Source organism: Hemitrygon akajei, chromosome 20, assembly GCF_048418815.1.
Source record: "Hemitrygon akajei chromosome 20, sHemAka1.3, whole genome shotgun sequence".
Lineage (NCBI taxonomy): Eukaryota > Metazoa > Chordata > Chondrichthyes > Myliobatiformes > Dasyatidae > Hemitrygon > Hemitrygon akajei.
In genome coordinates, this window is record NC_133143.1 from 27,802,650 (window position 1) to 27,816,276 (window position 13,627).

Sequence of the window (13,627 nt, forward strand, 5' to 3'; positions counted from 1 at the left end):
ATGTGAAAATTCATTCACCTTTTGTCCCTGCTGGTCAATTTTTTAAAAACTGTTCAATCTGTTCTAATCTTCTGATACTGGTCACACTGGTTATAGGTCATTACAACTACATCCACAGCATAAAGCAGTTTATTCTCAAAATCTATCACTCTCTGGATGGGAAGATGTTCCCTCATTTCCACCTCTTCTAATGTTCCTACCAATTTGCTTTGAATCTATGCCCCTTGATGTTTTATTTCTCAGTTTAAACTATAGGTGGACAGAAATATGATAAATAGAACTTAATATAGGGAAGGTCAATGCACTACATGTGAGGAGGTGGAAAAAGGCAAAAAAAACCCACAATAAATGGGAGAATGCTGAGAAGTGTAGTGAACGTACTGTATGTCCATAGGTTGGGCGGGATTAATTGAACAATCTCTTTAGATTGAATTACGTTCATTTTTTGTGGCAATGCCTGCAAAGATTATTCATGTGGATGGTTGGCTGATTCAAGAATTTGCCTGTTCCAAAGTTATCCCAAGAACCTTAAGGTAGCAAGTATGTGTCAATTACTTTTTGTTGAACAGCTACAAAATGCTCAGTGTTTGAGCATGTTACTTTTGACGTTTGCAACTCCAGCCGTACAGAATATTGGCAGAAAATGACCAAGGTTTTTCCAAAATGTACATCCCATTTCCCAGTTGAGTTTATTGAACTGATACTGTTTGATCCAGGATACATGGTGTGTTCCTTTTTATCAAGTACTTCATTTCCCACACAGATATTTGGAGAAATGTCAGGACTTCGTGATTGAACAATGTATTGGTGTTGATAACCATATTGAATTTGGTGTAATAGCTGAGGATTGTTCAAGAATTGGGAATTATTCAGACACAAACATGGAATCATCTGCGATAGCAATTGAAGTTGAATAATCTTAGTTTTGGTTTGAAGTTGCCGAGTATTAAACAAATTGCCACCGTATTATTTTCAAAAAGTATTTCAGATTGATCATTTTTCAATACATATTTAAGAAGGACAGAGCAAGATGGCAAAGACTCTGCCTTTAGGATGCGGTTTTACAGTACTGTGCAAATGTCTTCGGTACATGTATGTAGCTAGATGCCAAAGACTTTTGCACAGTACTGCATATTAAAATGAGACTTTGTTCAGACTTGATTGTTGCATTTGTTCTTCATACGTTACCTCATGCACAAAACCATGCTGACTATAGTTTAATTAATATTTCAGTAATACTTGATTAACCATTCTTGTTCAGTTTTACATTTAGAAGTACATCAATGGCATCTATCAACATGCCATTACGTCATAAGGGCATGCCTTGTAAAACAAGTTTAGATTCACATTCCTGGTTCCCAGGCTTTCCTTTCAATTAGTTTTTATGTTTTGGAGTTACAAAACATAACTCTTTCTGATCAGGCCTCAGCTATCCAAGCAGATTTTAGTAGATTGTCCCTCAGAATCTCCTCCAGTAATTTCTCTTCAACTGAAGTTGTTTGTTGGCCTGTAGTTCCTTTGCCCCTTCTTGAACAATGGAACAACATAAGCCACCCTCCAGTATTCTTGAACTTTGCCCATGGCTAACAAGGGCCTCCATAATTTCTTCCATTGTCTCCCATAAGAATTAGGGGTGCACTTGGGGATTTGCCCTTCATAATGCACTTTAGCCGGCTGATGGCGTAATGGCATCAGTGCCGGACTTCAGAGCGAAGGCTCCCGAGTTTGAATCCAGCTGGCTCCAAAAACCTGGAGAGGGATGGGCTCTGCCAGGTTTCAGATGCCCAAGGTGCCCAATCACATGATTGGTGATGAGCAATCACCAAAAAGATCGGTGCAAAAAGCTTGTCATGATGGCGCCCTGACGACTCCACCAGGAGTTAAGGGCGCGCGTGCACACTCCCCCTCCCCCCCCCCCCCCACTTTTAGGCTGCAGATGCCTCCTTCCTCATATTATGCATATGATCCAGGACCTCATGACTTATTACACTCATTTCTTTGGCATCCATGACAATCTCATTAGTAAACACAGGAGAAATAGCCATTTCTTGTGGCTCCACACATAGGCATCCCTGATGCTCTTTAAGAGGACCTAGTCTTTCCCTACTCACTCTTTTATTGTTAATATAAACTGAAGAGCCCTTAACCCTGCCTACCAAATTCACCTCGTATCTATTTTTTGCCTGATTTCCCTCTTAAGCTTAATCTTGATTTTTTAAAAATATATTGGTTGATTTATTTGTACTTATTCTTATCTGAAATTCCAAAATCTGAAAACCTCTGTAATTTTTTTGAGCGCTGATATGAGCACTGGGAAGGATCACAGGCAAAGTGCAGGTCTCTGTGCACCAACAGTTCTGAGAAGTGAACTCATGTATGAGCAATAGGAAAAATGAAAAATAGGAAAATGGCATAAAGCCATTTGAAGATCTCAATTTTGTATGGAAAGAGTGGATTTGTCAGTGTTGGAGTGAACCTATGCCACCTAATGGTATGCTGATCATTAAACAAGCAAAGAACTATCACAACAAACTGAAAATTGAAGGTAATTGCGAATATTCAGCAGGCTGGTTACAGAAATTTAAGATTTTTAAAGATTTGTGTGATAAAACATCTGCTTGATCGCAAAGCAGCAGAGAAATTCATTGATGTGTTTGTCAAGATTGTTGCTGATTGAAAATCAAACACACAGATTGGCTGCATCAGTACGTATGTGTGATGAGCAAGTGTAGGACAAAGTCTGTTTGCAGCTAGCACGTAAGTTCAGAGTCAGGAATATCGATGATGCCAAACTACTATTGACTGTCCACCTGGGTGGTTGAGGTAGTGATAGCTTACCTTTCTATTTATTCAACATATGCATTATTGGTTCATGCATAAAGGTATTAAATATGTAAAATTACCTTCAGGGTACTGTATATGTAATATAAATGGATTTCATGTTTAGACTCTGGTCCCATCCCCAAGTTATCTTATTATATAGATGCATATATTCCAAAATCTAAAACTTTTTTGCCCCCAAGCATTTCGGTAAGGGGTGCTTAATGTGTATTGACTTGAGTGTTGAAGCTGATCGTGGCCAAACAAATGAAGAGTATTTTAATACATTTCTGATTCATGCCTTTATAGATGGTGAAACATTTTGGCATGTTAGGAGTTAAATCACTACTCTAGGGTACTTGGCTGCTGATCTGTTCTTGTAGCAAGCATGTTTATGTGGCAAGTCATTTGAGTTTCTGGTTAATGTTGAATAAAAGGTGGTGATGGCAGGTGGTTAGGCTCTCTCTTGTGACTATTCCAAGAACATTTAATTTGCATATTGAGAAAGTGGAGTAAAAGCTACAATTTAACACTTGTCTGACTACATTTTCATAATAAAAATTCAATTTTCTGCCATCTTACTTTATTTCTAACTGGCTGTAACATTTTGGCAAGATCCCAGCTTTATTTGTTTTACCTCACTTCTTTGAGTTTCTCTGTTGCAAAACTCATTTACATACAATGAATATACCATATCAGAATTTATCTTTCATACAAAAAAAAACAGCTTTGAGCTTATATTTGGTCCATCCCGATATCTCCTCAACCACTAATGCAATATGTTGATTTGAATATTGAATTTATACGGTTTATTCTTCGACTACCAGCTCTGAAAGTGAAATACTCAATCTCACGTTCAAGTAAAGAACTCTGCTTGATTTGTTTTAAAATTTGCATTCAATTTTATCAAGTGCTTCCTTTATCAGTGGTTCCCAAACATTTTTGGGTTAATGCACCCTTTACCCTCAGACTATATCCCCAGCACTCTCCTCTTCCTTTTCAGCCATTGCATAAAAATATAAAAGAATTTTGTTAACAATGCACAGTGAAAGGAAATTAAAAACTGTAAATTCAAGCCAGTGACAAATAATTGCAAAATTATTTCAATCCATCTAAAGCTATAAAATTATTTCTTTATTTAATTGCAGTAAAAACAATTTTCATCAACAATTTTAGAATGTACATTAGTCCAGCTATTTCATTGCTTTTTCACCTTTCCATGAGATGGAGGGGCTTAGTGCAGTAATATCAGCTTCACAGCGTTAGGCTGAATGTCACTCAGAAGGAGTGTCAGATTTGCAAGTTCACTGCAAAATACTTTGCAGTCTATTTTGTTGCTTGGAAAGAAGTGGGCTACTACACCGAAACTGTGTTTCACTAAATTATGTTGGAAAGGCGATTAAAGAACATCGTGACCTTTTTCGACAGTGCAGGATTTATTTCTCCAGTGACCAATCTTAATATGATATTTTTTAACCCTTGTTTCAACTCAGAATCATTTTGTAGCAAGATCAGTTATTCCTCCATTATTCCTGTCAGTTCCTCATTACAAGTGTTCAAGAATGGATTGTTACCCAATCTGGAATTTAGATTGAGAGATTTGTGAATAATTCTTACAAATAAGCAATGTCATGCCTAATATTCTTGAGTTGATTATTGAATGAAGCATTCGGGGCTTTCTTCAAAAATTTTGGCAGTTTCCTTTTGAGAGCCATCTGACTTCTGTATGCAACAGCAAGTGTTCAAACTATTCTCAATCTCAATTCTCAAAATAGTTGAGAATTGGGAGCATGGGACTTGATTTTATTATTTGATTGTTTAATGATTTGTGTTTCCAATCACATAGGGATTTTGCAATAAGATGTCTGTGAATTACACAGTGAATGGTAAATATGTTAGATACAATTTTTTTTCAAGAAACTAATAACCCCATGGTGGCATCTTGTCATTGATGGCGTCCCATCTGCTCAACCATCAAGAATGTTGGTGAGTGAAATGTCCTATGAGCCCATGGTATTACTGGAAAGACTCTAGTGTGGGTAAAGCAATGGCAGATTGGCAGGAGGCAGAGTGTAGGAATGAAGGGAGCCTTTTCTGACTGGTTGTCCATGAGTAGTAGTATTTCACAGGGGTTTGTATTGGGACTGGTTCTTTTTGCGTTATATGTCAATGATTTGGAAGATGGTATCGATGGCTTTGTTGAAAAATTTGCAGATAATATGAAGATAGGTGTAGGGGCAGGTACTTTTGAGGAAGTGGAGAGGCTACAGAAGGACTTGGATTAGGTGAATGGGCAAAGAAATGGCAGATGAAATACAGTGTCAGGAAGTGCATGGTCATGCACTTTGGTAGAAGAAATGAAAGGGTAGATTATTTTCTAAATGGGGTTAAGTTTCAAAAATCTGAGATGCAAAGGGACTTGGGAATCCTTGTGTAGGATCCCCTAAAAGTTAATTTGCAGGTTGAGTCAAATGCAATGTTAGCATTCATTTCAAGAGGACTAGGATATAAAAGCAAGGATGTAATGTTAAAACTTTATAAAGCACTGGTGAGGCCTCACTTGGAATATTGTGAGCAGGTTTGGGTTCCTTATCTTAGAAAGGATGTGCTGAAATGGGAGAGGATTCAAAGCAGGTTCACAAAAACAATTCCAGGATTGAATAGCTTGTCACATGAAGAGCGTCTGATGGCTCTGGGCCTGTATTACTGGAATTCAGAAGAATGAGGAATGACTTCATTGACATGTATTGAATGGTGAAAGGCCTTGATAGAGTGGATGTGAAGAGGATGTTTCCTGTGGTGGGAGAGTCTAAAATCAGAGAGCACAGCCTCATAATAGAGAGTCATCCCTTTAGAACAGAAATGCGGGGGAATTTCTTTAGCCAGAGTGTGGTGAATCTATGGAATTCTTTGCTACAAGCAGCTGCGGAGACTGAGTCTTTATGTATATTTAATACAGAGGTTAATAGATTCTTGATTGGTCAGGGCACGGAGGGATATGGGGAGAAGGCAGGAGACTGCCTCATTTGATTTTAAAAATACCTTTTTCAAACAACAAACACACTGGTGGCTGTTGGTTGCTTGGTGCTGGTGTAAATCCATATTTCAGATACTTCATACAATGGTGTCTATGCTTTTCATCTCGTTTGATCTGCTTGTATCAATTTCATTATGGATTAACAACCACACCTATTGTTTAAGTCCAACCTGAGGCACTGCAGTCAATAAAGGGGAAAGTTATGCCATCATAATAGCTTAGACAAAACCTAACTGTCTGCCTGAAGTACATAAATTGGGGCAGCGATATCTTCGTTGGGCCATGGATTAAAGAAATATGGTCAAGACCATTTGAAAAGGCAGATTCTATACCCTATTGATCGTCATACCTTAATTCACAGGAATTGCATCAATGTGTGATTAATCTATGGGTATCATACTAGCTAACACTGTACTACAGTATTGAATTGAAATAATGTGCGGGCTGGGCCAGGAAATAACATTGTCTCTTCAGTTCAGATTTCTCATGATATGCAAAATACAGAAGTACCATATTGCTCTTCAACAACTAAACACACTTTGAGCAAAGCCTAAGAAAATGGTCGGTTAGCAAGAGATGAGGTGATTAAGTGATCATTGTAAATTGAGGCGCTGAAGATCAAATGTTTATAGTAAATATTCTATTCCCTAAATGAAGCCTTTAATCCCTCAGCTGCCTCCCTATCTACTGAGTGCCTCCCACCTCCCCCTTAGAAAGTCCCATCACCCCTGGGGGGGGCAATATCACCCACCTTGAGAACCACTCTTTTATATGCTTACGTGACTTCATACAAATGGCTACATTCTCTCCTCCTCCTCCACCCCCAACCAGTAAGTAGATTTTGTTACATTTATCAATTGAACTTTGATCCAGACATTAGAGAAGCTCCCTGTCTAGATAGCTTTAAGCTGCAGTTCTACTCAGTTTAACTATTTCCATTAATATATTTGTACTCTGACCTTATATATTCATTTTCCTTTCCCTCCTCTCCACATAATTCCATATATGTTTTTAAATAAGCCACATCCTTTCTGAAACTACTTTTCCAGCGGTTCATACTTTACAAACAGATACTCCAGTGACCCACCTATAAGCTTAATTTTCGTATTAGGAGCCAATATTAATGAATATCAAATAGGTAAAGTGCTCCTGTTCACTTCATTTCTCAAAAGAATTTTAATGTAAATAGCATTTATTTACTATAATTACATTTTTTCCTTTGCCATTACCTGTCAAAGGGCTAAAATACTCTTTCTTAGAGAGCTAAAAGTGGGAAAAATAGAAGAAAAAAGCTTTGCAACACACACAGAATGCTCAGGTTCCTCTAGCATTTTGTGTGTGTTGCTTGGATTTCTAGCATCTGCAGATTTTCTCTTGTTTGAGAAAAAAACTTAATTGCTGTGCTCTAACATGTTTGCTTTTGCATCGTTGCATTTATTTTCAGAAACATGGCTTCTACAACTGTTAAAGTAGCAGGAATTGGGGCTTTTGAAATGAAGTTCGGGAAGGAAGATAACTTTTTGAAAGGTAGCTTTGAATCGGAGCTGAGTTTAACTTGCAAAATTGACAAGTCATCCTAGTTATTCTGATATTAAAGAATTTGTTTTAAACTTCAAACATCTTCCTTTCAAACTCATTTATTTCCAATAGTTTACTCCCAGTTTTTAAATTGTGTATGATTTGTGACTTTTAAATTTTTTTTACCATTGTAGATATACCACATTTCTCTATTTACAAGGTAAAATAATGTTATGATTTATTATTTCAACCCAAGATTTTGTAGTAGATCTCGAAATATCACTATAGCTTGTATAATGTCTTCAGATAAAACAAAATAAATCTGAGAAGATGTTTTCTTGTGGCTACATGCAGTCCAAGATGTTTTAAAAATTTATTTTTTCAATTTAACTGCAGACATTCCATGTAAAGCAATAGGCTAAGTGATAATGAAATTGCACTGTGCTATTTAGAAAGAGTAATAGTAAAGAAAAGGAGGTGACCCATGTTTTTGATTATACCACGTTGTGCTACAAATTTACCTTGTGTCATTGTTCTTTAGTATTTCTATTGACAAAACATTTTGCTGCTTTGAAAAATATCTGGTGTTACACAATATTGCAGTGATCTTGCAATGCTGTGGGATAGTTCTTTTGCATTCTTCACTCTAATTGTACATTTTCTTTTCAGACATTCATACTGTATATTTATTCTGTTTGTGCTGTTACGTATGCTCTTCATATTTAATAGAGGTTTTGGAAGTTTACTGGCTCCGGTTTAGTTCCTAACAATTCTAAAATGAAATAAATAAATGGAACATTCTAGTATTCTGAGTTTCTCTTTTACATACCATCAGCTCTGTTGTGGAAGAATTAATTCTTTAAAACTATAGTAGGTTTGTTCTGTTGTTACTCGTATTGAGATTTGCATACAGTTATGAAAATATAAACATAAGATGCTGTCCTATTAAGATGGGAGGGGACAAAAATTTTTTAGTATGGGGACAAAATCAAATCAAGAGCTACACGGGAACAAGCAGAAAAAAGCAGTTATTTGTTAGATTTTTAACACATTTATATGGACTTTATTGCATGGTTCAAATGAGTTCTTAACTCAAAACAAGTAACCAAAATAAATTTAGTGCGCTGAATTCTCACAGGCATCTGTTAAACCAGCCTTGTTGATATACTTTATACAATGTAAGATTTTGCATTGGAATTGAACATTGCAGTGAATAATGCCTCATTTAGTGAAGATGGCATCTTGGAGAGGTAGTTAGTGTAGTGAGGAAGATGTTGCTTTCAGTTCAAAATTCAATTTGGAGCTACCAGAAACTGAAGGTCTAAAATTTGGGAAGCAGTTACTAAATTTGAAGTCTCACTTTTTCTTTTGGACCATATCTTATATTTTTGCAACATCCGATAGAGAAGTACAATATAAGGGCTTATGAACTCTTATACCTCACTGAGGTGGAGAGCCTCAGTGCCTTGCTAGCCCACATATAAACATCATGATTTGGGAGATTATGCTTTCTCTAAAAGTTTAAATAATTGTCCTCATTACTAATTTAAGTGCATTCATTACTTTAAAAAATAAGCATTTTCCATGCCTCTACAGAATGTATACTCAACCTAATACCCCACTATCAATATCGTAGGTATTACCAATCACCTCAAATGGAACTGGAGTAGCCATGTACACAGTGGGGGCTACAAGAGCAGGCCAGAGGCTAGGAATCCTGTGGTGGCTAACTTGCCATTCAATTCCCTAAAGTCTGCCCACTGTCTACAAGGTTCAAGTCAGGACCATGATAGAATACCCTCTACTTACCTGGATGAGAGCAGCTTCGTCTCCACTCAAGATGCCTGACACCATACAGGACATAGTAGCTGCTTGATAGGCACCTCATTCACAACCATTCACTCATTTCACCACTGATGCACAGTAGCAGCAGTTTGTACTGCATGATGCACTGCAGCAACTTAAAAAAAGGCTCCTTAGAAAGCACTTCTAAACCCACATCCTCTTCTAGTTAGAAGGAAAAGGACATTAAAAACATAGGTGCATTATCAGCTGGAAGGTTTCTTCCAAAGCACACACAGTCCTGACTTGGAAATATATTGTTGTTCCTTCAAAGTTTTTGGGTCAATATCCTGGAACACACTCTACCAACATTGTGGGTGTATTCACAACACAAGGACTGCAGTAGTTCAAGAAGGCAGCTGAGCCCCAACTTTTCAAGGACAATGAGGGATGGGAAATTAAGTGCTGGTGCAGCCTGTAAAACCCACAACACTTGAATATAAAAGAAAAGTAGAGATATATTTTTGTGGTGTACAATGTATTGCATAATCTGACAAATGAGTTGCTGATGTAAATATTAATGCAGAATATTTTTGTGATGCAGGTATTTTGTTCTGAACTGCGAGTTGGGCGTACTGCAGTACTTTGTAAATGAGCAGTGCAAAGGTCAGAAGCCGCGAGGAGTTCTATATTTGTCTGGTGCAGTGATCTCGTTCAGTGATGAAGATTCTCACATGTTTATAGTTCAAGCTGCCAGTGGTGAACTGTATAAACTCAGAGGTACTGAACACTATTACATTTTAAATAAGAAAATACTGCATCAATTTTATTCCTGAAAATCACGAGAACTTCAGTGATTACAAGCATGTTATAGAAGTGTATATATATGAGATATGATTCTATATGAATTTCACTTTTATGGTTGTTAATCTTATTTCAATTTATGAAATTGTTTGTAAAGAAGCATGCACTTAAATTTGATAATTTGATTTTTGTTTTCAGAAAGTTCAAATTAATGAAATAAAAACAGCAATCCATAATTGGAGGAGTCTTTTAATCAGCTAGAGACTTGGAATATTGATTCTCAGAAAGGAGAAAATTAACACTTTATAATTGGAAACATTTCCATCCTGAAGCAAAGAAATGTTTGAGAGAAAGATACAAATATTTTTAAAATTAGAACATCTCATACTTTGAACTTTTAAGAAGCTTGCAATCTTGTGTTTCAGTGTCCAGTTAGTTATACTTGATGGCGAAGAAGCTTTTGAACTGATGTGGAAATTATTTAAAATAGTATCTAACTAAAACCACTGAGTAAGTTTGGGAAAATGTACAGTGTGTGCATATGTACACATAATTGAAGAATAGGAGTTTTCAGATTCCTACATACAGCAATCCTTAAGCAAAAGATGAAATGGATTTAAGATGTACTGCATCAAAAGAATACCAGCACTTCCTCCCCCATACAATCAGTTCTAACTACTCTATTGTAGTTGGTCAACTTGGAAGGTTTTCTTTTGTAGACTTATTTCAAAATGTATTTTTCTTTTGCCATTCTTTGAATTAAAGGAGAGTTTCTCCTTTTTCCAAAACAAAAATTCTCATAAACTGTCATTAGCTGTATATAATGTACAGATTTAGGAACAACAATAATGATGACTTAATGGTAGGCACTGTTATTAAAATACAAATCAAAAGTAAATGTGACCAAGAGTGTGTCATTTCTAGCTGATCTCCTTTTTGAATTAGCATTTTGTGCTTGTCTTCCAGCACATCATGTTGTAATATTTACATTTTAATTGACTATTAAGGTCATTAAAATGGTAATTAACAACATAAACCCTTAACAGTATGATTATTAATGATTATGTACCATCCTCTTGCCTAGAAAGTGAACAGCCATGAGCATCAAGTCTCAGTCTTATGGATGCAAATTGTTTGAAAGTTTAATGAAAACATTGCCATAATCATAACCATCCTATCAAGACTTTTAATTGAATATTACCTTTGGGCAAACACTTGAAATCAATAAATAGTGATTTAAAATTTATGATATGTAGAAGTGTTATTATCTTATGAACATCATTATGCTAAAAACAATAAAGCAAGCAGTTGTAGATACACAGCTGATTGACATCTGTAAACATAGAATTTAGAGCTGATGTTTACAGTCAGTGATAAAGGCAAGGTGTTTTAGCCAAGTAGTAGAAAGGGGTATGGTTTAGGTTTATGTACTTAGACTTTTTGAATGTATTTCATAACATGTTTTATGCGTCCTCTTACAAGGAATATCAGATGATTGATAAGTAATCCACTTGTATTGATAGAAAATTGATGGACTGGAAAGCAGATTGAGGCTTATGGATCTAACTTGGGTAGAAATGAATTGTAAATGTACAGTAGAAACCTACACTGAAGAAGATTTTGCTCTCCCTATCTGGATGCTTTGGTCAGACTCAAGAATGATACTGAAGTTTTGATACAAAGTAGATGGTCAGCAAACATTGTGACCCATGATGAATGCAACCCAGCAGATAACTACACAGATGGCATATATAATCTAATGAAAAAGATTTTCTTTTCCACTAAAATAGGAGAATGTGATGAACTTAAAGTGTGAAGAAATGGAGGGATATTTGCAAGTAAATGCAATTCTTGAAGATTGAATGGAAATAATTAAAACCACGAAAGCATGCACTGCAATAGGGAAGAGCCAAGGATACATTTGTCCAATCTGTTTGTTGAAAGTTGGGTAAATTTATGGACAGCAAATCTTAGATTTTTAAACTGATAGAAGTCATAAGTGCATGATAGGTTCATCAGGATAATGCCAGAATTAGAAGTTGTATGGAGTGACTGAAATTATTTTGCTATAATGAATAACTGTATTGGGAGCCTTGTACGTTGTAAACCTCTGAAGAGTGAGGGTTAAGCTGTCTGGGTGAGGACGATGAATCAAGAAAATGAAGTGATCAGAAAGAATAAAGAGGAAGGAGATTTTTGCTTATTTGGGGAATTATTAGAATATAAAATGTTTCCTCATACAGAGACAGTTATTGAAGGTTAGCAAGGTAATTATTTGATGTAAACGTGGATACGTTGTGATAAAAACCTGTGGACAGGGCATCTAGTATTAAGTTGCATCAATCAAGATCTTCCTTAGTTTCATGGCTTTATTTATGTTGCCAAATAACATCTAATTACTGAAACGATTATGGATTGCTGACTGGCAAAATGTTCACCACAGCAATGTCAGCTTCCTCGTAGCTGACTTCTGGATACCTAATAAGATAAATATCAAAATTTAAAAGGTGTTGCCTTGGTCTTATATGGATGGAGAATGAATGAGTTTAGATGATGTGTGTGTCATTTTACTTTGTATAGTGCCATTTGACTCCTGATGCAAGAAGTTTCTTCACTGCAGGTAGAATTTTAGGAAATCCACTGAGTGACTATTACAGATTTAAATACTGTAGGTTCAAAGCTGTTTTATAATTGCATAATGAGCATAAAGATGCATATGCAGAGAGTTAGGCTTGCTGGGAAGTAAAATATGATCTAAATAATGACAGTGGATGTAAGGATCTTTGTGTTGTGGCTATATTGTGTTTTAAAAAAAAAAAGTAAGATGGCAACATTGTAGTCAAGGAAGAGTGTAAAACTTCAGGTTGGACAAACATTATGAGGAAGTATCTTAAAACAAAAATTTCCAAACAGATTTAAAAAATCTCTAGGCTGTTAATTAAAATAATTGACGAAAAACCATAAGTTATACTTTTTTCCAATCCTTTCTGGTTATGTTCTTCCAATACATTGTATCATTGTTTTAAAAGGGAGAAGGTAATGAACAATTAAACTTTAATAGTAGCCAAGTTATTAGAGTCAATTCTGAAGCTTGGCAGTAACCCTCATTTGGAAAGAAAAAAGTTACATTATGGGCAACCTGGATTTATAATGGAAGGGCCAATATAGATGAACTTCATGGAATCTTCTGTGGTGGTAGGATTGATGAGGACAGTAAGTTTATTGTAGTCCACCTAAATTTCTGCAAGACTTTTGTCAAGATTCTATATGACTGACGAATTTTTAGATATAAGTAGAAACCTACAGAATCTGAGAAAAAAGGGGCAAATAAGACTCAAACTGGCTAATGGCAGAAAATGAAAGGTAATAGTTGATGAGTATTCTGTGTCAGGACAAGCTGTTAATTAGTAAAAGCACAGCTTGAGTACAGTGTTCAGCTCTAGTCACTGCATTACTGGTATGATGTAATTGCACTGGAGAGTATGTAAGAGATTTAAGAGATATTGTGAGAACAAAAAACATTAGCATTGAAGAAATATTGATAACATCAGGAAGGTTTTCATTTGGAATGGAGAAAGCTGCAAAGAGGTTTAAAGTTGTAAGAGAAGCCTAAAACCATTAAATGAGGAAGAACCATTTTCTCTTAATGGAGGCATCAAAAACCTG

At 36.0% G+C, this 13,627-nt stretch overlaps 1 protein-coding gene across 4 annotated transcripts in view; it reads left to right on the forward strand.

Annotated features, from left to right (window-relative positions):
* LOC140713675 (oxysterol-binding protein-related protein 10-like) overlaps window positions 1-13,627 on the forward strand; it is a 178,876-nt gene that overhangs the window by 13,922 nt on the left and 151,327 nt on the right. For 3 of the 4 annotated variants that reach the window (XR_012095704.1, XR_012095705.1, XM_073024054.1), the window contains exon 2: window positions 9,762-9,937. Coding sequence is in view for 2 of the 4 variants with exons in the window: in XM_073024054.1 (XP_072880155.1) it covers window positions 9,762-9,937 (176 nt within the window). In the remaining 2 variants the exon portion in view is untranslated. Of the gene's footprint in view, window positions 1-7,301; window positions 7,385-9,761; window positions 9,938-13,627 lie in introns of all 4 variants that reach the window. The other variant, XM_073024055.1, reaches the window with a different exon arrangement.